A 27,937-nucleotide genomic window follows, 5' to 3' on the forward strand; every position below is an offset into this window, starting at 1 on the left:
TTGATTTGTATACTCATTTGTAATCAAGTTTTAGTTATTGAAATCTTTAAGTTTTGACTTGAGGAAGAGTTAAATATAACTAAAAGAGTTGTGGGTAAAGTAGTATAAACTTGTGTTGTCTTTTATCATCAAATTATGTTTTTCACACGATCTAGTGATTAGTGAGAAAAATCCTTGAGAATTATATTCAAATTCTTCTTCTAAAGGTTACTTGTTACTATATAATTATAACTCATGCAAAATGTATAATATATGTTACAATAATTCTATGTCCATTGGCAAAAACTTTGATGTAAAAATGTGGAATGATATTTTAATAAATAAGATGAAATTTTATAGATCAATCAACCTAGACTTAACGTAGAAAGTCACTTTTTATGCTTGGTAACATCCCATTTAATGAAAAAGGAGCGTCTTAGCATATTTGACCTAAGTCAATTGATGTAAAAAGCTTTATTAATCAATTAAGAAATCAAAGAAGAAAATAAATTTATTATCGAAAAAATGTCGATAATCACCAAAATTCATTGGTAAATCAAAATTGTCGATGACTTACCTAAAACAAGTAATTTATTAGTAAAATTTACAGACGAATAGAAAAAATTCATCGATAATTACTAATGGTCAAAATCTATTAGTAATTTTTAACAACAAAAATTCATCAATAATTATCAATATCTGTCTATAAATATCCTAATTTGGTCTATTTCTTCTTCTTCTTCCTCCTCCTCTACTTCTTTTTCCATCTTTTCTTCTTCCTTTTTCCATTTTTTGTCTTCTTTTTCCCCATTCTCTTCATCCTCCTCCTCCACGTGCACGTCTTCCACTTCCTTTCCCTATTGTTTCTCATTTTCCTCTAACTCCTCCTTCATTGGTGTTGTCGGTATCACCTTTGCCTTTGTTGCCAACGGTGTCAACTTCGACTAACTGTTGTCGCCTTTTCTCCCTCCTCCCCTTCATTTTCCTTCTCCTCCTCCTTCTCATCTTCCTCCTTCTGCTCCTCCTCCTTCATTAATGTTGTCGTCATCACCTCTGCCTTCATTGCCATTGATGTCACCTTTGAGCTGACTTTTTTCGCCTTGTCTTCCTCATCCTTTTCCTACTACTCCTCCTCCTCCCCTTTCCACTAACATAAAAATAACTTTTAAGGTATGTTATTTTAGGCTTTTGACATCTGTTAAATGTCCGACGTCATAGCGAGAGATTTTAAATTGATGTTTGTTGTTTTTGAGCAAACATCAATTAACGTATATTTCATTTATAACAGATTTTAATTGACGTCTATTATTCTTACTGTAAGACCCTAGAACCTCAAGAATTTACCAAGTTGTAAAAAGTTCAAGTTATAATGTAAAATGGAATGCTGTCAGGTTTGACATGGTTTACTATTTTAATTATAACTTTTTGTAGAAAATATCAATTGAGTTGATTCTTGTTTTATTGGAAACTAGACTCAAATATCTTTAATTGGACATATAAATATAAATTTTTGGACTACCGGGCTAGCTGCAGTAAAATTATTAAAACTCGGAAACGATAATCACGCTCAGGTATGTTCAGTTTTGACCTATGATGACTGTTTTGCTGATTACTCTCTCTACCGAACTCCAATTGAGTTGATTCTTGTTTCATTGGAAACTAGACTCAAAGAGCTTCAATTTGACTACTCATACGCATATTTTGGACTTCGGGAAGGGGTCTAACTGAGCTGGGGAAAACATGACAGTGTTGCTGTCCAGGGGCTAGCGTCCAACCTTAATTTTAGGTACATTTTTACAAGTTGCGATTTTTTTTGGAGTGGGTAGATTGTGTTCTGAACTAGGAGAACATTTTGGAACCTTTGGAGACTTTCCTACCATGTTTTAGGGCTGAAAAAAAAATGGTTTAGGATGGTTCATTGGTTGTTTATTATTGCTAAGTACCAAGTGCATAGGTCCTTTGTTGTCTAAGGCATCTTCTTTTAATTCCAAATCAGATTTGGAGTTTTGGGAGAGAGTAGAGAGGTCCTTGGTGGGAGGTGAACGAAAATCCTAAGTGTTCTAAGTGTGGAGACTGACTTGGTCTAGCAAGGAGGAGAGAAATTGCTCTCTTTGAAGAAGAGAGATTTAAGTTAGAATTTTCTTTGAAATTGAAAGTGAAAACAAGCAAAGGTGGTGGTCTAGAGGTATCAAGAGTGAAGAATTTCTTGCAAGGAGAAGAGGTAGGGGAGCTAATCCTTTCTTGATTATGATCATGAATATGAGTATGAATGTGTTAAAATTTGGTAATGGTAGTTATATATTGACTTGTGTAAAATTTGGTTTTCTTGATTATAATTTCTTATTTTCGAGTTACTGTGGTGAAAAATTTCTATTAATGGTTTTCACCGTTGGATTTAGCTAACATTTTAGTATGTGAATCCTAAGACCTATTACTAAACTTTGACCGTTCGGATTTGAAAATAGAAGTCTGTACTTGGAGAAATAAATACTGCAAGTTTGAGTAAATTAGTTACCCTGTAGTTCTGTTACTAAGTTGTCTCGGTAAAAATATAGATTTTGACCTATTTAACCGTTAGATTAACCTAAAAATTTGATATATGATTCTTAGGACATATTAATACAATTTGACCGATCGGATTTGTAATTGAAGTTCTATGTTTAGAGAAAGAAATTTCGAAAGTGTGAAACAATCGGATGAACACTGTATTGCTGTTCTTAAGCTATCATGGTACAAATTTTGTATATATTTCATCTACCGTTAGATTGAGCCCAAACTTTAGTATGTAGTTCATAAGACATAATAAGTGATCTTGACCGTTCAGATTTGGAATTAGATGTCTGTGCTTAGAGGAATTCATTCCGCATTTTGAGTTTAACCGAGAACCACTTAAATTTCTGTCTCTGAGTTACCTCGGTAAAATCTCCATATCTACTTAGATAACCGTTAGATTAATCTGAACTTTTAGTATGTTGTTCCTAAGAGATAGTGGCATACGTCGACCGTTCGGATTTTAGATCGGAATTACAGATTTAGAGATATTAATTTCGTATCTTCTCAGGGATCTTAATATTGCTTAATTTATGTTTTTGGATCATTTATACATAAATTATGATTTCCGCCTCATTAACCATTGGATTGGACTGAAAATTTTACCATATGAGTTAAACATGTTGTTTATTAGTTTGATTGGTTCAGATCTGTAATTAATGATATGAGTGAAGAGTAATATTTTCACGAAATAGTAAATTTATTTGTATTGGGTAAAAACTTGGATAATTATATTCTTAAATTGTATGTGTAGTTGTATTTTGGAAATTGGAGGATGAGTAATATAATATATTCTATATTAGAAAATTAAATTATATTGAATATTGTGAGTTGTAATAATTATTTGAGTTAAATCATGAATTGTAAATAAGTTGATGGTAAATTTGGATGGGTGGTATAGACATTATTGCCATAATTGTAAATCTGAATTTTTATTTATTTTCCTACGACTTTGGTAAGTCGGGAGAGGAGAGGTTTGAAGTCGGACACTACTTTGGTAAGTAGGTGGAAAAATGAGAGGTGAACTTGACATAAACCGCACTGCTTTGGTAAGTAGGCGGAGTGTTCCACGCTATGCTACTTTGGTAAGTAGATAATATTACATTATTGTGCTACTTTGGTAAGTAGACAATATCACCTTGTTATACTACTTTGGTAAGTAGATCACCTCATTAGATTACTTTGGTAAGTAGTCAGTATCACATGGTTATACTACTTTGGTAAGTAGATCACCTCGTTAGATTACTTTGGTAAGTAATCAGTATATCATGGTTATACTACTTTGGTAAGTAGACAGAAGGATTGTTGACTGCTGTGCTTTGGTAAGTAGGCAGATTAATAATATGTTGTATTGACTCTAGTGAATCGACTGATGATTTTAACTGGAGAAATATTATAAAGTATCAGTGTAATAGTTGGTTTTTGAGTATGTTTGAGATGCATGTATTTGACTGATTGCCACACTTGTGATGTTAGTAAGATTGTGGATGATGTATATTTCTTGAATCGGTTAGCTCACCCTATTGTCTGTGTTTGTGTATGTGAATGCAATGATCGTATAATGTGTGATATTATACGGGAGCAGAAACTATTTCAGATGAATTAGCAGATGGTTCTGAAAATGCTTAGAAGATGAGAGATCTGCGGGGAAAAGGAGACATGGGGAATTTCTAAAATAGATCTATGTTTGAATTTCCGAACTGTGTGAAATTTTAAATTTCAGAAGTTTATGAACTGTGTGGACTTTTATTTTCAGAAGACTTGTGCTGTAATAAAGAACTTAAAATTTTGTTGGTGTTAAAAAAAAATTACATATGTATTGTGTGGAAAATAAATTGTAACGCCTAAATCGGGGTGTTACACTTACAACAAACGTTAATTGACGTCTGTTGTTCTTACAATAGACGTCAATTTATAAGCTTGTTTTTTAAAATTTTTGGCCAATATTTTTCACCAATGAAACCATGGAAAATCAATATATAATACAAGAATGCACCACAAAAATTTCCAAAATTTTAAAAGAAGTAACAACTAATGAAAAGTGCACCAACCGATTAAAATGCAATAACCAATATACATAAAAAATAAAAAATGAAACTAATAGTAAGGATGAGAGAGTAGACAAGTGCTATTGTGAGGGTGAGGATAAGACAATCACTGCTGGAGAGGGAAAAAAGAAAACTCAACGGTACTCCAAATTGTGTTTATGCACGAAACCAATTGGTTAAACTAAAAAGAAATCATACAAAAAGTCATCAATCAACTGACATTTGTGTTAAGTGGAAGAAACATTACCTTTGGCGGTCACCGAAAGCTTCCTCAGAGATGTTCGACCAGCAATGAACAAAGTGCACACAAAAATTGTGAAGCAAGTATTTTTTTTCTCGCACTCTTAAAATATCTTCACGCTCAATTTTTATGAATTTGAACACCAATTGACGTATGTTCTTTGACTAAAAAATGTCAAAAAGACAAACTCAATTTTTTTTTGCGTTTGAACACAATTTGATGTCTTTTCTTTGACCAACTTCAAAAAGGTAATTAACGTATGTTCCTATGACCAACAAATGTCCAATGGGTCTTTTAAAATATCTTCGCGCTAAAATTTTTATAAATTTGAACACCAATAAACATTTATTCTTTAACTAACAGACGTCAAAAAGACAATTAAGTCTATTCATTTAACCAATTGACATTAATCGTGTGATTTTATACGCCCATTTTACACTAATGTTCTTCTCTTTTTTCTCTTATTCTTCTCATCATCTCAATTAATTTATAACAAATATTTCTTCAAATTTGACTAAAAATTGACGCTCACTTTACTAATGGATATATTAATAAAATTACAAATGAATTTTTAACAAAAGAAAATTATCAAACGGTTGATCGATAAATTTTTTAAAAATTGAATTACTCATGAATTTTAAAAAATACAATGATTGATTTATCGATGAATTTTAAAAAATATTATTACCAATAAATTTTCAAAAATATTCAAATATCGACAAATGTATCGTCATAATTAAAAAAAAATAATCCATTATTTGAAGGATTTATCAACAAATTTAAAAATAATTGAATTACTAACGAATTTGTTGACAGATTTTATAATGATACGGTGAAAGCCCAAAGTGAAAAATTTAACATCCATTTTAACGATAAAATTTATCAATGATAATATTCGTGTGCTATAAACATTATAATTATTGATATGTTTTACTAATAAATGTTACCGATTGATTCATTAGTGATAAATATTTTGTTAATAATAAAAAATTTAATTTATTAATGAATATTATTAACAAATTTTACCAACTGTTAACGAAAATATCTTCTAATGATTAAAATTCTAAAATCCACCGATAAATTTAATGAAAATTTCTATTTTACTGATGATATTTTTGTCATTCTTATAATAATGAAAAGACAAATAAGATAATGATGGATAAAGTCATCCATTGCAATATCATTTTGTTAAGTACAATATGCAAGATATGACCTTTCAAATGTTGCTTTTGACCTCCAATATATACTAAAAATTTTCAAGTTGGTTCTGCTTAAATTTTTGTTTCAGTTACATCTAAATCTTTTTAAAAATGATTCAATGAGGTCTTTACTTGTTAGATTTCCAGTTACAGCGTTAAGACAGTGGTGATGTGTCTACTTTATCTTTTTATGGTTTAAGGTTTGTTTGGCTTAACGAATGGGTCCAATGGGTGACCCTTGATGGAGATAGCCACTACACCTACAGATCACAGCTTAGAGTTGCTTAGAGTATTGAAATAATGAATTTATAGTTCATTTATATTACTCAATTTTTTAACGTGAAATATTAGAAAGTGATTTTAAACTTAACTCAATCTTACAAAAATGGTTTATAAGGTAAAGTTTATATCTCACGACTTTATCTTAGTTGATGTGTGACTTTCAATACATCCTTTTACGCTGATATATAGACATCTCGAACGTGAAAGTAGAATTAGTGGGTGATCTGATAATGGGCCAATAACGAGTGAAAGAGAATGTCTACGTGGATTTAAACTTGCAATTATATTATGAAGAATTACTTATTAATAATTAATATTTTTCATCTCTTTTATCCTATAACATTCGTCCGTGATAATATCAGCACTAAAGTAGAATAAGAATGGAGGTAGAGTTGGTGGGACATGCATTACAAAGATAAGGCCTTTTAAGTACAATAATTTAGCTGATATATATTGAAGTGGAAGATAGAAACTACGTGAGATCGTAGAGCACGAAACTGTAAAATTAAAAAGAACAATAAGAACAAAGAAGGCCTCGTGATGTTTGTTTAGAGCAGTTCCACTTATGTAGGCATGTTCTGTTATTGCTTTCTTTTGTGATGAAGAATGCATGAATAATAAGCCAAGAAATTGAGTTAATCAATGTGAAGAAAAGAGAAGAATGAGATCTCCAAGAATGATTGCGAATATGATACCCAAAGCCACTTTCCAGATACTGAGAGTGATGAAACGGGAATGATGCATTCTTCATTGCTGGCTGCAATCATATATACAAAAATATAAGCCATCATTCAATCCAGACAAAAGGTTTTAAGCATTTGTCTTATACATAAACAAACAAGTACATGTTAAGTTCCTATCACATTTCCACTCTCTCGTCTCCTGTGTATTGACAACATGCTCGTGGGACATATATAACTGCCTTTAAAACCTCATATTGCTTGCTCTGTTACAATCCAGGTTATAAAATTAATTTGTAGAGTGACATTATTTGTAAAAATTAGTATTTTGACCGGTATAACAGATTGGATTATTTTTAGGACCACTTTGTTTTTATTACAATTCAAAGTAAACTAAGAAATTGAACATAAATATTATATTTTAAATAATAAAGATAAGTATGATTTAAAATAAAAGATTAATTTAACAATGTTCATGTTTGATAAGGAATATTAACTTTGACATAAATCACCAAATATTAATTTTAATATTTAATTATTTAGTTTATTAATGATGTTAATGTTTAATTATTTATTAATTGTTTTATATAATATTTTAAATTTTATCATTAGGATTAAATATGTTTTTAGTCCTTAAATTATCAAGCGAATTTGTTTTTAGTCTCTCTTCCAAAATAAGCTACATTTTGATCCTTCTCTTTAAGGAAACCATAATTTTTCGTCCTCCAAAACCAACGGCGTTAAAAAGAAGTTGAGTTGGCTAATGGTGTTACGTCAATTTTTTTTTCCTGTCACTCCTGCCATGTCAGCATCTCCTTCAACCCTTCTCCCCAAAACCCTAATTTCCCTCAGCCGCAAGCCGCCGTTAATGCCGCACTGGCAACACAATGCCAACCCAGAGGGACTACATACAGAGGAGCGCTTCGATGGCATCAGAGAGCATGTGGACGAATCCCGTGGCCAAAATCACCCCCGGCGGCAAAGGCCTTGGCACCCACGAGGGCTGTTGTCGCGAAGGAGAAACGCGCTGGAATTTCTTCCCTGTAGTAGCACGTTGGAGGTTATAATTTAGGGTCTGCTTGCAGGTTTGATGGCGTCGCAAATGGAGGTGGTGAGGCGCTGTGGGGGTTGCGCGAGCTCAAGGCATGCGTTAGGGTTTCTGTTATGGGTTTGATTTAGGGTTTTTTGGGCTGCTGCGTTTTTTGGGTTTTGTCTTGCAGGTTAGGAGGAGAAAGTCGCGAGGAGCTTCGTCGTTTGGATGTTCGACGGCGTTGCTTGCGACATTACGATTCTGATGGTTATGGTTGTGGAGGCTCGCGACGACGACGAATGGTTACTCATGGTGGTGGTCCGATGCGAGCTTGGAGGATGACGAGGTTTTTATGGTGGCCTCGCGATGATGAAGGGAGAGTGGTGGCAGAGAGATTGAACTCCTAATGTTACTGCTCGTGTTGAGTGGTGGCGCGATGAGGTTGCTCGCGTCTGGGTGTTGATGGTGGAGGTGCGTGATGGAGGATGGCGGCAACTAGGGTTTCTACGGCGGCGGCTTCACAGCGACATGGTGGCTAGCCGGCGCGGCATTGCGTTGGCAGTGCGGCATTGACGGCAGCTTGCGACTGAGGGAAATTAGGGTTCTGTGGAGAAGGGTTGAAGGAGATGCTGACATGGCAGGAGTGACAGAAAAAAAAACTCCACCGTTAGCCAGCTCAGCTTCTTTTTAACGCCGTTGGTTTTGGAGGACGAAAAATTATGGTTTCCTTAAGGAGAATGATCAAAATGTAACTTACTTTGAAAGAGGGACTAAAAACAAATTCGATTGATAGTTTAAGGACTAAAAACATATTTAACCCTTGTCATTATTATATGAAAGTTGTTTACATATATAAACGCTTAGATATTGACATTTTAGAAGTAATAATGATTTAAAAATAGTGAGACTTAATTTTTTAATATTAAAAGGTTTTAAAATAAATAATTTTGTTATAAACGATTTTTATTATCATTTCTCTGAACTTTCTTTCTCTACAATTTTCTATCTTTCTCTCTTTAAACTTTTTAACTGTTATCTGTTTGAAGATTAAAAACTTTAGAATAATTCATGAAACAAGTTTTTCATTTCCATTTGATCAATTTTTCATTAAGTTGGTTTCAACTCCTCTATTTAGTCCGTTTTATATAAACATAATTACAATTTAATATAATTATAATTTAATATAATTATTTGATTTTAAAAATTAAAAAATATTTTAATTATTTTTACGATAAATATGTATTTAAATTATTTATATATTTTTAGCAAAATATATTATATATATATATTTTATTAATTATTGATGACATTATTCTATTATTTATTTATTTATTTCTAATATGTTTCTAATTTTTATTATTTATATTAGTATTATTATGTTGTTATCGTATTATATTAATAAATATTATTATGTATTATAATATATTATAATATATTACTATATTGTTGAAAATCATTAAATCTGTAAAACTTTTCGGTTTTCACATTTTGTTTGTATCTTAAATATTGAAAAATTATAACTTAGAAACATGTAAGGTTATTCAAAGACATTAACAAAGTCCATTAAGAAAGCTTGAATATATATATATATATATATATATATATATATATATATATATATATATATATATATATATATATTTTCAATTTCAAATTTAAAATTTATTGCCACATTTTTACAAATTTTTGCAATTTCAAATTTCAAATTCAACTTTTGTACTATATATTTCAAATTTCAAAATTTTCGTTGAGAATATTTAAAAAAAATTATTAAAATCGAAATCATTGCTTATTCTTATATCTTTAAAATTTTAAAGAATTTATGTCATTATATTATTATTATTATTATTATTATTATTATTATTATTGAGAATGAGTTTCACTGAAACAATACCAATGAAATCTTAACATAACTTAAATAAGAGTTAACATTACCCAAATTTAATATTAAGATAATAAATTTATGAATTTTATCTTTATATAATGTTTAATTTTTCTTTTCAATGTAAGATTTATATTCAAACTTAAATTTCTAACCGCTATCATGTGCTATTATTTTGATATTTTTCTTTATTGTAAATTAGTATAAATTATTGTTATATTATCTTATATTAGCTATCTTATTTTTATATTTAATTTGTTCACAATGTTCATATATTTACGATGAAATCATAATTTTTTTTTCTGGAATTTTACTGACCCTTTTAAAAGACCACAACAAAAATTTATTACCCTTATCAAATAAAAAATATATATACCACACATCACTTGAAAAATTCAATACACTTTGGATTGAACATTTTTCCACCCGTGGTGTAAGAGAAACTTCCAAAATTCCACCTTAAAATTGATAAACCATAAACAATTGAGGACACTTAGGTAAAATATGGACCGACAGAACGGTACATATATGGATCACTGGTCCACCCAACAATTAGCTTGATTTTTTTCTTTAATCACAATTTCAATTTTAGCTTGAACTAAAGACTGATTCATAAGGACTAAGAAATATTATTTTATACTTGTTAATTAGTTCTCAAAAGTTTTTCATATCTTGGAGAGTATGATACTTCTCCTTCTTGTATCCATATAACAAAGGGAATGTCGGTGAAAAGGAAAATGATTAAAGGTAGAAAAGCGATTTTTATGATGATTTCTCAAAAATTTGAACACAGAACACAAGAAAATAATTAGACTAGCAAATTTAGCGATCTTTTCTCATTAAAAGGACAAAATAGAATTCAAACCCTAACCTTTGGGATGTAAGAAATCTTCAATAATCTCACGTAAAGTACTTATTAAATCTTAAAACCCTAATAAGTACAAGTTTGAAATATGATGAATTAATCTGTGTCTGATATGGTGAGGTCCATAGATCTATAATCATTTTGATCTTTGTGGACATACGTTCCCCTTTTTAGGGTAATGTTAATCCTTTTTCCAATCATTTCAGTTGGTGGGACAAGTCTCAGTAATAAGGGACCACAATCTCTTAAGGGATACTAGACACAATAAGTTCTCCAATTCATCTAAGGTTTGGTTCTTTCTAGCAACATTAGTTTGCTTTTATATTTTTTTATGAACATTTTATTTTATTAATTGTTTTGGGTGTGAGATAAGATTTAATTCTTCGGACTTTGTTGTGTTGTTTCAAATCTATTATTATCCAATGAACGGTTTCATCTACATTTAAAGATAGTACCTATAGAAATAAATTTATTTTAAGATAAATAATTTCTTAGTCGATTACACAAATTTATTCACGGCATTGATATGTTCATTCAATAAAAGTTTATGATAGTTTGAAATAAAAAAAAATTAAACTAATACACATATATTTCAACTCCATATCACATTACAAACCACTCATATATTTAAGAATGTAAACTAATATACCACAAACAATAAGAACTTAAAAAATAAAATTTTAAAAATTGATAAAGCGTTTTAAATAATGAGATCATATTATTTTAATATTAAAAGCAAAAGGTATAAATAAAAATTCGGTTAAGAAATTTCATTACTTAAAACGCCTACCATCTTTCCAAACTCATTTTCTGAGTATCTCTCCCTTCTCTCTTCAAGTTCTAACCATTGAGTTATATCTTTGAAGATCAGGAAGTGTCTATGTGATCACGGTAACAAGGTCTTCCTTTCCATCCCATCAGTTTTGTCAAAAGAATAAGTTAATTTTTACTCTTTTCTTGAGTTTGTACGCTTCTTCCATGCATGTGAGTTTTTTTCTGTCGCATGAGCCTTCCTAGCCTTCTAGTATGTTCTCTGTTGATTAGTGATTCTAACCACATATCCTGATCATGATTTTGTGGTATGTAGGTGTAGATAGAGTTCTCAGAGCTTAGGAAGTAGGTTTTTTATTTCTTAAAGTTGTTTGATTTTCCAACTGGTAAGGGAAGTTATATGTTTGTTTATAATGTTTTAATAAGATTTGTTAAATCTTAATTGGTGTGCTTTAATTAGGACAATTGATTAAGTTATGGAGTTAGGATATATAACTTGCTAAAAAATCCCATGTGATAGCGTGATTGCTTGAAATTGATGTAAATGTTTGTTATCTAAAATTAGAAAAGTATTAATGTGAATGCTTGTTAAATGCTATTTGTTTTGATCAATTAAGTTGTTATGTTTGAGGTTATAATTGGTCAGGAACTGCGGTTGATTTTGAAGTAGTGGAAATGGAGAAACTTGGGTTGGTTTTTGGTCTAATTTGGGGTTTTGACAGGTGAAGTTATAGAGGAATGTGTTTGAGAAGGAACTTGGGATTTGGAGTCTGTTTTTGAGTTATTTAAGACTTGTTTAGTCACTTAGTTCACAAAAATCTGATTTGTGACCTATGAAATCTATTTGGTTGTATTTTGGGATAGTTGGTTTGGGTTGATGCGCTGAATTCTAGAACAAAGGAGTAAATTGGTATTTTCTCCGAGTTAAAAATCTATTTTCAAATCAATTGTTGTGCCAAGAATATTAGTTTGGTCATTTAGAAAGGCATTGATGCATATATATCAGGTATAACAGTTTTGCATCTTCTGGTATAGTGTTGAGTGCCACTCTAGGACGTTGAGCGGTGAACTGGGGCACTAAGCACCACTTTTCTCTACATGTACTTGGATCTGGTTTTCCCAATAATTTGTTGGCGAGTGATCTAACTCGCTGAGCAAGCCCTATTCTAGTGGCTTTATGATGTTTTTTCTACACTCTTTTATGTATATTTGTTTAAGATGTGTTGTATGGATTTTACATTGTTTATATTAGAAATTTAGTGAAGGTTAAATGTGTGTGTGTGTGTGTGTGTGTGTATTGTTGATAGGGGGAGTTATGAAAAGATGAACCCATATTTCACATATGAGTTTTTGATGATGACAACAGAAATGTTTTATAGTTTCTTGCACATGGCAAAGTTGTTGCTTAATTATATTTGTAATTGTGCTTGAACTATCTGTGATGTGTATTCATTGTTTACAAATGAATCTTTGATTAAAAAACTTTGCAAATTGTATATCTGTATGAATTAATTGATTACACAATTTGCATAATCTGTTACAATTTATCAGATATCACTACATACTTAACAGTGGCAAAACATCAAGTTTTAACCTATTACATTATGGGTATAATCGATTAAAACTCGTAGTTATGCATGCACATGTTTACTGAGTGCATTGATGTGTTTTGAATGAAAAAGTTTTCAAAAATGCTTAAGTATGGAACTTAACCGATTACATTAATTTCTTAATCGGTTAAATTGTATTTTGAATGAAAACATTTTTCAAGAATAGTCATAACTGTCATAATGGTTATATATTTTTAAATATTGTGGGTTACATGATTTGGTAATCGATTACATGCTCATGTTAATATGTTAAATGTTGTGGAATGTAAATTTGTTAATGTAGAAGGAATTGCTTAACCGATTACATTATTTGAGTAATCCATTTAATTGCGTCAAGCATGAGAAAATCTATAAATAGACGCATTGCTCTCTATATTCAACAACTTTTATTATTCATAACTTTCATATCTGATTTGTTTGTTGACATATTATTGTAGGAGTGTCCTGATTGCTTCAAGAATCAAGATTGACATATTTGGAAATTCATAAAGATTGTTTGAAGAACTTTGTGATCACTTTCTGCACATCAAGGTGTATCATATCATATCAGAGTTATCTACAATCAAGGTTGATTGTGTTCCTTGTTGCTGCGGCCAGGAAGAGGACTTAGAGAAGTTATAATGAATTAGAGTGGGGTATCTCTAAGGGTTGACATAAAGAGGTTATTCTTTTTAGGTTATTATATTGGATTTGGAGTTAGAGAGGAGAGTACATTGAGAGGGTTGTTTCTGTATGTTTTGCTTGTAAAGAACTCAAACAATATAGTGAAATCCTTTCAATCTAAGGTTGATTGAAAGAAGACTAGACGTAGGCAGGTTGGCCGAACCAGGATAAACTGCAGTGTGAATCTTTCTCTCCCTACACTTTTACATTGTCTTTCATTCTTTATTGATTGCATTCCAAGAAATCTCAAAAGATTTTGAAAAGACTTTAAAAGAACATATTTTTAAAGGGAAATGAATTCATCCCCCCTTTTGGTTGAGACACTTGGCCATTTACTGGAGAGTAACAAGAAGTCCTTAGTCTGATGGTCATTTACTGGCCATAGATATTTGACGGATTAATCTCGAAGCATGATAGTTGGTATGGATGAGTTTTGCACCACCTTCGGGTGCAAAGCCTCAAGAGTTCGATATCAATACATATATCTGGATGGTCAAGTCTAAAGTAAATAGTTGGATGTTTATCAAATTGTTAGTTATTGATGATTGATTATAATTTGATGTTTGCAAATTATATTATATATGTATTTTTTGATAAAAATTAGCTTACTTTTTTTTTTCTGTGTTTTTTGTTTGCTTGTTTTTTTGTTTTCAATGATTATTTTTATGATGTAAGTAGATGAAGAACTCTCTCTAAATCAAGTTTTAGGAGATAGAGATAGAGTATAGACTTAGATTAAGATTTTACTTTAGTTAATTCTGTATATATTTATATGAAAATATATGTATATGTTCTTTTGACAAACTTCTGGTTACAATTTAATTTTTAAGTGTAAAAGAATTTTTTGAATTTTTTTATTTTTAAGTGTAAAAGAATTTTTTGATTTTTTTATATATTTTAATATTATAATTATATTTAGATAATTATAATAATTTTATGTATGCATTTTGTTTTAACTATTCTAGTTTATTAAATATTAATAATTTTTTATAATAGTGTTAATACTATTAAAATTTTGGGATGTTATATAAAAGAAAGTTACTATGATTATTATTGTTAACTTTCATATATATATATATATATATATATATATATATTCCATTAATCTTAATAAAAAGAATTATGAACTTTTTTTTTTATTTTGTACAGGAGGAACTAACATCTGAGGAAAAAGAAAATAATCTGAACATATTTTTGTGAAAAGAGAGACAATGTCTTTATGTACAGTTCTTATCCTATAAAACTTAAAAGGTAAAGGAGAAAAAAGTATTACACAAACGAAATATTAATAGTATATAGTTGTAAAATGAGTCTTGTACGCCGTGCTGAGCTTAGTTCTTGCTTTATAAAAGTTTCACCCCTCGCCCCATTACACATGCTTCTCCACAACACAACCCTTCTGCTTTCTTTTTTTCTTTCATTTAACACTGACATAACACAATTCCGCCACATTTTCCGTCTAAGAAACTGACACAACTTCTCTTTCCCTTAAACAATTTCTTTAATTTTTCGTTCTAAGCTTTGCACCAGAGGCAGAGAGAAAGCACACTTCTCACTCTAACTATGTGTATGTATGGAATCTCGCACCTTTCTTTATCACTCTCCAACCACCCCAAATGCTCCTTTCTGCAATTTTTTCATTAATGTATGTGGCGTTTCTTTTTCTGCTTCTCAAAAGATAAAAAGCCTTCATTGTTTTTTATCCTTTTAAATAATCAAAGTGGCACGCTTTCACCCCCAAAACCCCTTCTTAGATCTCCTTTCTCGTTTAAAGCTCCTTTCTTAAAGCTACTACTCAACACCAATTTCTCTAACTCCTCCACTCTACACTTTGCTTAATGTTTTATCCACTATACAACTCTCAATTCTCCTTCTTTTCTTCTTCCTCTTCCTTCCAATCTCACCTTTCTTTCATAAATTGCTCAATGCCCTGCATGCTGTTCTCCCCTTTAATCTAAATTTCTCTTTTCAGGTTTGTTCTAACCGCTGTAGATCTACAAAGCTTTCTCCTCTTTCTAATTCTACTCATCTTTTGAACTCCATAAATGATTACTATTGGATGATGTTTTGAGGCTCTCAAAACTCGTTCTTAAGCCCAAATATCCACACAAATTTCAATCTTTTTTATGCTTCGATTTCAGCTTTGGTTAAGAGTACCACAAACAAATATGCAGTCACCAGTGGCCTGAGTCCATTTCTTACTGTCTGTGCCTTTGAATAGACAGTTAGCAAGCTTTTGTTGTGAAAATTTACCATGATACTAAACGAAAGTAGTAGTACTTGATCATAATTGATATAGCAGCACAGAAAGAAAACTCCATGAGTGCATGTAGTGTTTGAATATTTGTGTATGGCTGGGTGTATTAATTACATAGCAGCTAGGTGCAGCTGATGCATGTGTATACTCTTAATTGAAAGGCTGCAGTAACAGTATTATACCTTTGTGTGCAGGGAGAATAGAAGAGGTAATGTGAAGGTTGAGTTCAATATTATTTCATATTTAATACACTGATCATATAGTTGGGTTGGAGCACAGTGACAGCAGAGAGACATTAATACACACATAGCGTAAAGCAAAAGGTTTGCTTCCATTAACTGCTTCTCTTGTTCTGTCAACAAAAGGTTCTGCATTTTTCAATTTTTCTCACACTCTGCAAAAAGTCTATACCCCAGTTATTGTTCTGTTTATTATGTATGAAGTTGTCGAAGTGAGTTGTTTGTTGCTGTGTTGTTTTGGGTCTCACTTTGTCATGATTGCGATATGGGTTTCCTTCACTGCTATTTTCGGCTGTTTCCAGACTCATAAATACATCTTTATAAAGAAAAAGCCACAAACACCATTCTGCAGAGAATAGTTCAGGAAAAAAATCATACCAGATCATGGCTAGTTTAATTATTTTACACAAAAATAAAAAATAATATTAAATATAAACTTAAAACCTTTTTAATGCATTTGTCACATAAGTTGTTTGAATATAGATATTAAAGTAACTTTTAAACTTAGAAGCAAAAATTATAAATTCTAAATTTCGAAGGTTAAAAATTATTTCAAATTTAAGAGATAGAATATTAATCTATAATTGTATTTGTATTGGTTACTTTTTGTTCATTTAAGTTCATGATTAATAATTTATAACTTTAATTCCAATAATAACTTCATTTATAGAATTGTTAGATTTAATTTTAAACGAGTATATTAGTGGAAGTTCTATGTTTCTTTTCCATAACCCTTAATTAATACTCAAGTCTTGTCTAAATTTATTATTAAATAATTAATTAACAGAAAATTTATAAGTTAAATAAAATTAATTTAGTTATCTTTTTATCTCTTTTATATATTTTCACTACAAATGTCGGTTTCTCTCCTGTTCTCCTTATTAAATATACAATAATTTAATATAAGTTAATTAATTAAAGCTGCAAACAGTTTGAAAATATAAATTGTACCTATGAGAAAGAGATATTAATGCAATAATACATAAAATATTAAAGACTTCTCTATATCTTATATTCAGGTATAAGAAGGAAGTTTGTGTTTTCCTTTAGTTTTTTCAAATAAAACAAACAAAACTGTAAGGAATACTTAAAAACTAATATAAATATTCAATTAAGCTGAATATTGAAAAAGAAATTCAATATTTAAATAAAATTGATGAAAATGGGTTAAAATATTTTTAATGCAATTAGAAAATATTTCCTCTATTGCATTTTTTTTTAAATGTAAATTAAAATGTAGGAATATAGACATTTGAAGCATTTCATTTTGAAAATTTTAAAATTTGTTAATAAATGATTTAACTATGATTTGTATGCTTTTGTTTACTTGATATTGAACGAGGATTATTGAGCATTGCTTAAAGAAAGATTATTGAGCATCAATTTTTTATTTAAAAAAAAAATCATTAATTAATATGTATAAACAAATATTAATTACGATCAATACATTTCCTTACATACAGTTTAAGTTTTTTAAAATATAAAATATAGAGATTTCATAAACATTTGTTTTTAATATCAACCTTAAATTTTATTTTATTTTAATTTATTATTTAATAGCTTGAAATTATAATTAAAATGATTATATATTATAAGTTGGCTGAAAACCCATAATTGTTGAAAATATTCCTTTATCAAACAATAAACGATCAATATTTTCTTGCATTATGTGAGTTTTTTTTGTAATTATGAATAAATAAAATATAAATTTAAAGAGTTTTGTTCTGGTGAAAAAATATTTAACAATTACCACAATGTTTTTAATAAAACTAGAAGTCCCAATATTACAATATCATCTACTTTTTAGAAGCTTTAGACAACAAGATTATATGCTTGTACGAATAATTTAATGTGCAATTAAAAATATTATTTTATCTGCTAGATTGAATTGAAGAATAGTTTGTTTTTGAATTTTAAATTATATATATATATATATATATATATATATATATATATATATATATGTTTTAATATTTATAATGTCAAATTTATTAACACGAATCCCGAATAAGTTTAAGAGACTAAATTTATAAGATGATAGATTTTGTAGAAAATATAAATTTAAATGTAGAACATTAAATTTTATTATCTAAAGTTTATTGGAATTATATTATTAGAAATTATTTTCTGTATTGAAGTTCAATTTTTTCTCCATTAAAAAAATAATTAATAGTTAAAGAAGAAAAAATGATTTGAGTTATCTTTCATTTTAACTGAATTCTTGAAAAATGTGAAACAATTAAACATATTAAAACAAATATCTTAGTCAAAATTTAAAAAAACAAATATCTTAGTCGAGATTTATGAAAAAGAGTAATAATAATTTAAATAACTTTCCTTCCTTCATTCTTTGAATCACATTTTCAAAACAAAACTAAAATGAGATTTTGATTTTAAAATAAATATGATTAACTTTTATTAACATACTTAAGGCCGATATACTAAATATATAAATGTATTTGGGATATAAAATATTGTTTAAAATATTATAGATGAATTATTTTAATGTAAGTTTTTGTGAGTATTAGGATTTAGAGAAGATTTGTTTATTATTGGTCATAATCTTAGTAGGGTCACCTTAGGGTATAGATAGAGAGCTGAATTGGGTAAACAATTCAGATTATCTGATACACCAATTATCAATTGACTGTGACATTTTTCACATCTGATTTTCCATTTACTTTAAAAAAGACAACATTTTAGTACATTTCGTCCTCTGCTGGACTGACTCTTTTTTATTTTTTGTCTTTTCTTTAAATAAATTAATTAGATTTTTAATATCTTTTTAAAGTTGGCAAATCATACCACTTGATTGAAAACTTAAAGGAAGGAAAATATATATGTTTATTTTTAAAATTAAGGTAAAATAAATTAAACTAATTTAATTTCAAATGTAGTGATTTATGAAATAAATTTTATTATATGTATACGTTTTAATTTAAGATAATATTATTTTCAATTTATAAAATTGTAATTGTCACTTTTTTCAAAATGACCTCAAATATAAACTTTCAGTTAAAACTCATCTAAGTGGATTGAAGTTAGAATAATGATATTTTAACAACATTTTAACATCATCTATATATCATTTTGTGATTTGTCTTTGTTGGTGTTTATGATTATTATTATTGATTGTGGAGTAATTTTAGATCAATCACGTAGATAATGTAAAAAATGTTGTCAAAATATTATTATTTTTGAAGTTATTCTTTACGTTAAAATTAAAATTAATTTGTTTCGGTTGACCATAAAACCAGACCTATGCAAAAATTGTACTACATTAAAATTGATATTTCTAACCATTTTCTCATCAATTCAAGATCAAAATTATATAGTGAAAAATAAAAGTTACATTTTTTTTTCTTGGGACTTATTATATATTTGTTGTCTTATAGTTTAATCAAATAAATTATAGTAGTCGGTATTTTTTTTATGTAGAAATTCATATTAAACTAAATATGAAAACCGTGTAAAAAATATCGTATTGACAGTATATATTTTAATGAAATCCTTTATTTTAAAAAATTAGCTCATAGTAATATCAATATCAACGAAAGGATTTATAACTCATAGTAATATAAAAAATTAATTAATTTTTTTTTCTAGTAAATTTGTATACTTAGAAATCATCCGTTTTTGTTTTTACGCATATAATCGTAATCTCTTTCGGCTTGTAAGCATAAAGTTGTTAATAATACTTGGAATGTCTTGTTTTTATCATGTTGAATGCCTTATTTTGAAAATCCAAAGAAGTAAACTTTATGAATTGAAGTTTTTGGAAGGGATGAAAGATTAAAAATTTGGAGTTTATAAGCTAAAAAATGGTGAAAGAGTTTTGAGGGATGTTGTGTCTGTTGCGTGAAAGGGACAGGACAAATGATTGTTCTTCGTGTCTTTTTAAAGATCACGAATAGTCGATAAGCGTTGGCATCAATTATACTTTTATCGGCTCCACATTAGTTCGCATCCAAAAGACCGAAGCCAAAGAGAAGAGGACCAAAATCTTTGTTTTTTCGGCCACGCATGATAAAGCTTGCAGTGTTTTAGCCTCGCTTGCACGTACAACTGACACTCTTATTTCATGGATTTCCAAGCACCACCAACCTTAGCTTCTCACTTTCTTTCAGTCTGTGGTCTTTGTAGTGCTGACTGCTTTTCGCCATGTTCTGTCGCTGTAGTTCAACTTGGCAAGACGTTAAAGCTTCTTTTCTGGTTTCTGCAAAAGCCCTTCATACATGCAACCTTACAACCTGTCCCTCCAAGAACTTGGAGTAGACTAAGTTTCAAAAACATCTCCTTTGGGACCACCACTTCAAACCCACATCCCAAATAATTCACCATACTACCACCACACACCCATTTTCTTTCTACCTTATGCCTATCACCCTATGGACATCAAACCTATACTTCCACCCTAATGGGGCTTATCAAAATTTTTCATTAGGTCCACTAGTTCAAACAAAAATTCATATTATGAGACCTCCATTTTCGATGAACTTTTATTCATCCCATTAATGTTAATACCATTTAAAAGTGTCACATCTCAATCTTTATGTTTGTTATATGTCAAAAATTGTATTTTTATTTAAAAAATGTTATGTTTGTTATAGGCTATTCCTGGTTTGCATGTATGTATATGCATGTCGCTTTATTTATGATCCACATCTTTTCAGAGAATATACAGCACCTAGGGGAAGAGGAAAACACTATCTGGATTTGATGTTGTACCATCCTCTCCTCCTCTTTTTCCCCTTCTTTTCAGCTTTTCAGCCGTTGCAAAGTTTCATTTCTTTCCCACTCTTGAACTTTCTATTCTCTCCCATCAAGACCATTGCATAAGCCATAAGCTGAGACATGGTTTGTTTGTGAGTGAAACTTCAAACTTGTTGCGCCATAAAAAACCTTTTTCCCAGCTGGAATCTGTCTTTTTCCCACTTCCCCCTCTCCTCCTGACAGAAACATAAGACAAACTTGCTTGTGTGTGTTTTCCACAGAACTACTCTGCCAAGTGAAAAATGAAGGATCCAGAGGAGCACCAAGTGAAGTCTAGAAGGCCTCTTCCAAAACCCACAGAACGTAGAAGAAGGTGCAGGAGAAGGAGCCAGTGCAAGCCAGAGAAATTACAAGAAACAGAACTTCATCCACAGCTTCCTTCCTCTGCCACTTCCAAGAGTCTTATGTTTCATCAAAGGCCTGGCTATGGTCAACTCGGGACCAAGTGTCTCGTCAAAGCTAACCATTTCCTTGCTGATATATCTGTATCTGACTTGAGCCATTACAATGTAAGTCTAATCTTATATACTGCATGGATGGTTAAATTTAAAAAAAGAAAATATATTTTTGCCACCCTCATGAGAATGGTTAAAGAAAAGTACATCAATTCTTCCAAAATAATCAAATCAGGGGAGTGGAGAAAGTATGAACACCTCCACATTGCAACAATTTGTCTTGCATTATCAAATTCCCAAGGGGTTGGCCTAGAATTGTTTTGAGTCACTTTGTTGCGTTTGATTTTTGTTAAGGTTAAAATAACACCTGAAGTCACTTCTCGAAAAACAAGCAAGGCTATCGTAGCAGAGTTGGTGAGGGTTCACAGGAACACTGACTTAGCCACGAGGCTCCCTGTGTATGATGGAGGAAGAAACCTTTACACTGCTGGTTTGCTTCCTTTTACATACAAAGAATTCAATGTAACGTTGAGTGAGGATGATGATGCCACTAGTGGTACCAGGTAATCTTTCAAGTTGTCTTGTTCTCTTCAAGAGTGCTATATTTTGTTCATAATCATAAGAGATCTATGACTCTTTCTGAATTTGTAACCAACGTTTGGATTTTGTTGAATGTGAGTGTCTTAAAGAGTCTTAATTATTTTGTAACAGGGAAAGAAAGTTTAAGGTGGTAATCAAGTTCGCAACTCATGTTAGCATGCATCAGCTACGTGACCTTCTCAGTGGAAAGCAAGTGGACAATCCACAGGAAGCTCTAACGGTCTTTGATATTGTGTTAAGGGAGCTTGCGGCTCAGAGGTGCATTTGGGGTTGTTCTTTGAAAGTTATATGTTGACTACTTTTGTACCATTGATTGTGATATTTTTTTCATGTTTCTTGTGGCTTCATGTGCATTTCTAGTTACGTGTCAATTGGGAGGTTTCTTTATTCTCCGGATGTAAGAAAACCACAGCAGTTGGGTGGTGGCCTTGAATCGTGGAGGGGCTTCTACCAGAGTATAAGGCCTACTCAGATGGGATTGTCACTTAACATTGGTTAGGCTTCCACCAATAATAACTAATAAGCTTCAATCCTTTGTTTTCCATTGTCATTGGTGTTTATTCAGTTATGTTTGATTGCATTCAGATATGTCATCAATGGCTTTTATTGAACCACTACCTGTGATTGATTTTGTTGCTCAAATTTTGGGAAAAGATGTGCACTCAAAGCCTTTGTCGGATGCTGATCGTGTCAAGGTATGAATATTGTGTTTTGGAATCCCTGCAATCATTGTTAGATGAACACTATGAATGTTATTTTTTGGAAACTCTGCAATCAATGTTCTACTACACTATGAATGTTGTTTTATGGAAAACCACAACCGCAATTTGAAACCTTGCTCATAAATTATTAAGTCATTTCTCATATGCCAATATACTTTTTACTTGAACGACATCGGCATAATCAATCACTGGCTTCGGTATAATCTTGTGAGGTGAAGGGTCTTTGCTTAAAATCATTGTTTAGTGCCATAGAAGATGACTGATCAACTATTAGCCAAGCTTTTCTTTTAAACAAAAAGGAAAACGAGAAGTCTTTCTTCCAATTGACCTGACCTCATAATTTTTTCAAGTATACTTGCCAAATGTTGAAATTCATTATGAAAGTTCCCTTATCGGTTATTGAAGAATTTAATTGGTGATGTCTCTAGTTCTCAAATTGAGAGAAAGATTTAAGTAATATCTAACCAAAATATGTGTGGGCTGTCACTGGAGAACAGATAAAAAAGGCTCTAAGAGGTGTAAAAGTTGAAGTTACACATAGAGGAAATTTTCGAAGGAAGTATAGAATATCAGGACTGACTTCACAGCCTACAAGGGAGCTTATGTATGTCTTTTCTGACTTTAGAAGGTTGAAATTTACATTTTACACATATCCTCCTTTGAAATACTGTCTCTTTTCCCACTGAACAGTTTCCCTCTTGATGAGCAAATGAACATGAAATCAGTAGTAGATTATTTTCAAGAAATGTATGGATTTACAATAAAATATTCTCATCTACCTTGCCTTCAAGTAGGAAGCCAAAGGAAGGTCAACTATTTGCCCATGGAGGTAATCTTTGCTTTCAATTTAATCAAATTATATTATTCTATTCTACCTTTCCCATAGCGAACTCATGTGAATCTTGTCCCAGGCATGCAAAATAGTTGAGGGCCAGAGATATACAAAAGGGTTAAATGAAAAGCAGATAACTTCTCTGCTGAAGTTCTCATGCCAGAGACCCCGTGAACAAGAGGCAGACATTTTACAGGTCACATTATCATGGATTCTTGATTTTACCTCAATCCTTCCCTTTCTGATACATTTTTATTTTAGAGTCAATTGGACATTATATAGTTTGAAGTTACAATCACTGTAACTTCATCCTTTATAGTCATGCGAGCTCTTCCTGTTCTAACACGGTTTGTTTAGTTTGCTTTATTTATCTAGAGCTTGTCTGTTTACTTGCAGACAATGCAACAAAACAACTACGACAATAATCCATATGCAAAAGAGTTTGGCATCAGCATAGATAACAAGCTTGCATCTGTTGAGGCTCGGGTTCTTCCACCTCCTTGGGTAATTTTCCCATAATTAAATTGTTTACCGGTTGTTTACTTTTTCCATTGTGTTGATAATATATTTTGGCTCTTCTTTTTACTTATAGTTGAAATATCACGACACTGGAAGAGAAAAAGAATACTTGCCACAAGTTGGTCAGTGGAACATGATGAACAAGGTCAGCTCAGACGTTAACATATAGTAGTTCATTCTTTTGGTGAAAGAAGCTACTTGTTCCTGACTGATTGAAATTCTGGTAATTTTAATGCAGAAAGTAATAAATGGAAGTACTGTAAGATATTGGGCATGTATCAATTTCTCTCGAAGTTTACAGGAAAGTGCAGCTCGTGGATTTTGTCAACAGTTAGTTCAGATGTGCCAAATCTCAGGCATGGTAAAGTTTCAAAAGTTGGCCAAGTCTTGTTGCTGCATTCTTTTTTAGGCACCATTTATTTGAACTGCACTCCATACTCTTTGAAATTATAAATACTCATCTTTCATTATATATTATTGTCAGTCCTAGTTACATTCATTGTCAAGATGTAATGTATACCCATTCTTGTGTCACCCAATAGCTTTAGCTTTTGTGGGTTATCAGAGTGTTTACGACCAATTGGTTTAAAGTTTGATCTTCGTCAGGAATTCAGTCAGGACCCTGTGATTCCTATATATTCTGCAAGACCAGATCAGGTAAAGAAGGCTTTGAATTATGTACACTCTGCTGCTATGGATAAGCTTTGTGGGAAAGAGCTAGAGTTACTGATTGCCATTCTTCCAGACAATAATGGCTCTCTGTACGGTATGATTCTAGGTCACTCTTCCATTTGTATTACTTCATAACTATAACTAAGATGGTACTGGTTTATAATTATAGAAATGTTGAGGCTATAGTGCCTTGATGTTTCTTCATTTGAACATTTTTTTTTCATTTCTTATGCCTGCAATCTGGTAATGCCTCTATCCTCTTTCTTGAATATGTTTTTTTCCCTAGTAGATTCCTTTCTAAACATGGTATCAAGAAAAAAAGAGATGCTTAGCATTTCTCCATTATCTATATGTCAGTTTATCTGTGGAGAAAATTATTTCACACTTGCATTAAAGAAACAAACTCTTCGTTCAGGTGATCTCAAAAGGATTTGCGAAACAGATCTGGGGTTGATCTCTCAATGCTGCCTTACGAAACATGTATTCAAGATCAATAGACAATACCTTGCAAATGTGGCACTTAAAATCAATGTCAAGGTCTGCTACTAAATCTTCGATCATACTTTACAATCCAAAGTGACAGGGTGGCTACATGCTACTCTAAAATCTTTCCTTTTATATCATAAGTCTTATTTTATTTGTAATCATTATTTTCATTTCCTTTGCTTAATTAAACTATTTATTCTTGCAGATGGGAGGAAGAAACACAGTACTTTTGGATGCTTTAAGTTGGAGGATTCCACTGGTCAGTGATATTCCAACAATAATATTTGGAGCTGATGTAACTCATCCGGAATCAGGAGAGGATTCTTGTCCATCCATTGCTGCTGTAAGCATTCCCAACTTCTATATACAACTAAATGGTGTCCTATGTTTGGTATGTAATTGAAAGGACTGAGAATGTTGTTTACTTTATGTGGCAGTAGGATCTTCTTCACCCTACTCTATTTCTTATTGCTTTTTGAGTGATAGTACTGGAATTATCTCACATGTCCTGTTATTCTCCTATTTCTTTTTTTCTGACCTCTAACTGATTATGGTAATCCAGGTTGTAGCCTCCCAGGACTGGCCTGAAGTAACAAAGTATGCAGGGTTGGTCTGTGCTCAGCCTCATCGAGAAGAGCTTATTCAAGATCTTTTCAGATCTTGGAAAGATCCACAGAGGGGTGTAACATATGGTGGTATGATCAGGTACTTAACTGCCATCACTTTTAAGTTTGTCGCTTTATAAATGTGTTTGCTTCAAATTCATATAGGGTCTCCTGTTGTATTTATCTGGTTTTTCTTTAAAGGTCTTACAGTGTCTTTGGTTCACATTGCTCCACTTTGGAACTCGATAATTGACAACTAGGAAATCTTAATGTTTTTTTAGCATTTATCATTTGATGTTATCCAACATCTGCATTCATATCAGTTCATGTTAATGTGTGAAACTGCAGGGAGCTTTTACTATCATTCAAGAAGGCAACGGGACAAAAACCATTGAGAATAATCTTTTACAGGTGGGATTGGATTTGTTCTGATACTGTTATGGTAGAGGTAGTTAAAAATGTGGACTATGCAGTTACTTTAACTACAATGTTATCTAATACATTATCAGGGATGGGGTAAGTGAAGGACAGTTCTACCAGGTTTTGCTATATGAGCTTGATGCCATCCGCAAGGTACTTGCAGAAAACAACTCAGAGTATAGTTATAACTTTTATCAGTATGCTATTCTCCGGTATCTATATTCTCTTTGTGTATAGGCTTGTGCATCTTTGGAACCTAGTTACCAGCCACCAGTAACATTTGTAGTAGTTCAAAAGCGGCATCACACTAGACTCTTTGCAAACAATCACGATGACAGAAATAGTACTGATAAGAGTGGAAATATCTTACCTGGTTAGTTTTCTTTTTGCTTCTACCAGCTGCCAGACTTTGGGTTTGTCAGTTGTCACTATTTTAAGGATATCTGAATGCAAGTGTTATAAGGGAATGAATTCAATTGAAAATATAAAAGATTATTTTGGCCTAAGAAAGTTTTATGGTAACGTAGATACTGTGTGGTAGATTCTAAGATCTTTCACTCTTCTGCAAATTATCCAATTTCATCAACCTGTGTTGTAAACGTTCCATATTGGACTGATTTTAATGTAGGAACTGTGGTAGATTCTAAGATCTGCCATCCTTCTGAATTCGACTTCTACTTATGCAGTCATGCAGGAATTCAGGTATGATAATGGTATTGGTGCTGCCACATTGGTTAGGACATAGGACTGAAAACCTGCATAAATTTCTGCAATCAGCATCTTATTGTTGTAAACCATTAAAATATCTAGTGTGTAGCAGCATTGATTTTATGTTGGTGATGGGCAATTTACAGGGTACAAGTAGACCAGCACACTATCATGTCCTCTGGGACGAGAACAATTTCACTGCAGACGAGATTCAGTCTCTTACCAACAATTTATGCTACACGTAAATGATTTTTCTGTTCATCATCTCAGATTTATTATGCTATATTTCTAAGATGACATAACCTTCCTTAACATTTTGGTTGCAGTTATGCAAGATGTACACGGTCTGTTTCTGTAGGTAATCATGCTAAACTCAGACAGTATATCTTTGGACAAACTTCTCAAAATGGACTTTTAGAAAAGAAAAATAATGAAATAAGTTTTCCTATAACATATAATTAGTTTATGACCAAATTAAACAATAAATATTTATAGAAGTATGCTATAAGTTTATACAAATTAACTTGTGTATGAACCTTTTTTGCTTTTTTTCTTATTTTTTATAAAGTTTATGTTGTGTTTGCAGTGCCTCCCGCATACTATGCTCATCTAGCAGCCTACAGGGCTCGATTCTACATGGAACCTGATGTTGTTGAGATTTCCAAACTGCGAGGAACAAGATCGAAAGAGGGGCCAGTTCGGCCACTGCCTGCTCTGAAAGAGAAGGTGAAAAATGTAATGTTTTACTGTTGAATGAGATGCAATAAGAGGCTTCAGAATAGAGAAACAGTAGCATATATAGTCAACAGAAACTAATTAGAGGTGACAAATTTGTCAATGTTATATTATAAGCATCTTCTGCATGGAAAATTTTGACTATATCTTTATAGTCCTAGTTTTATCTGCATA

The 27,937-nt window shown here is 31.2% G+C and overlaps 1 protein-coding gene across 4 annotated transcripts; it reads left to right on the top strand.

Moving 5' to 3' along the window:
* Positions 1-15,190: 15,190 nt before the first annotated feature.
* On the top strand, positions 15,191-27,923 carry LOC108329944 (protein argonaute PNH1). 4 transcript variants are annotated; one of them, XM_017564343.2, is made up of 24 exons: positions 15,191-15,371; positions 16,252-16,380; positions 21,291-21,578; positions 21,819-22,027; positions 22,176-22,322; positions 22,425-22,558; positions 22,650-22,759; positions 23,284-23,390; positions 23,477-23,615; positions 23,698-23,814; positions 24,015-24,122; positions 24,211-24,282; positions 24,376-24,498; positions 24,744-24,903; positions 25,225-25,346; positions 25,501-25,638; positions 25,858-26,000; positions 26,249-26,311; positions 26,410-26,473; positions 26,558-26,693; positions 26,949-27,022; positions 27,175-27,269; positions 27,355-27,386; positions 27,615-27,923. In XM_017564343.2, exons 3-24 carry the CDS (start codon positions 21,312-21,314, stop codon positions 27,779-27,781), a joined length of 2,727 nt encoding a protein of 908 aa, XP_017419832.1. In that variant the 5' UTR covers positions 15,191-15,371; positions 16,252-16,380; positions 21,291-21,311; the 3' UTR covers positions 27,782-27,923. The 4 variants fall into 4 exon arrangements, with proteins under 4 accessions (XP_017419832.1, XP_017419831.1, XP_017419830.1 ...); XM_017564342.2 differs by having other exon boundaries at positions 15,191-15,367; XM_017564341.2 differs by lacking the exon at positions 15,191-15,371 and adding an exon at positions 15,450-15,772.
* The last annotated feature ends 14 nt before the right edge of the window (positions 27,924-27,937 follow it).

Source organism: Vigna angularis, chromosome 4 (assembly GCF_016808095.1).
Source record: "Vigna angularis cultivar LongXiaoDou No.4 chromosome 4, ASM1680809v1, whole genome shotgun sequence".
Classification (NCBI taxonomy): domain Eukaryota; kingdom Viridiplantae; phylum Streptophyta; class Magnoliopsida; order Fabales; family Fabaceae; genus Vigna; species Vigna angularis.

What these genes read in the sequence shown, in the direction of transcription:
- LOC108329944 (XM_017564343.2), top strand. Translation starts at nt 21,312, where the DNA reads ATGAAGGATCCAGAGGAGCACCAAGTGAAGTCTAGAAGGCCTCTTCCA. An exon ending in TCAACTATTTGCCCATGGAG is followed by an intron (nt 23,616 to 23,697) that starts GTAATCTTTGCT and finishes ATCTTGTCCCAG; the next exon opens with GCATGCAAAATAGTTGAGGG. An exon ending in ACATATGGTGGTATGATCAG is followed by an intron (nt 26,001 to 26,248) that starts GTACTTAACTGC and finishes GTGAAACTGCAG; the next exon opens with GGAGCTTTTACTATCATTCA.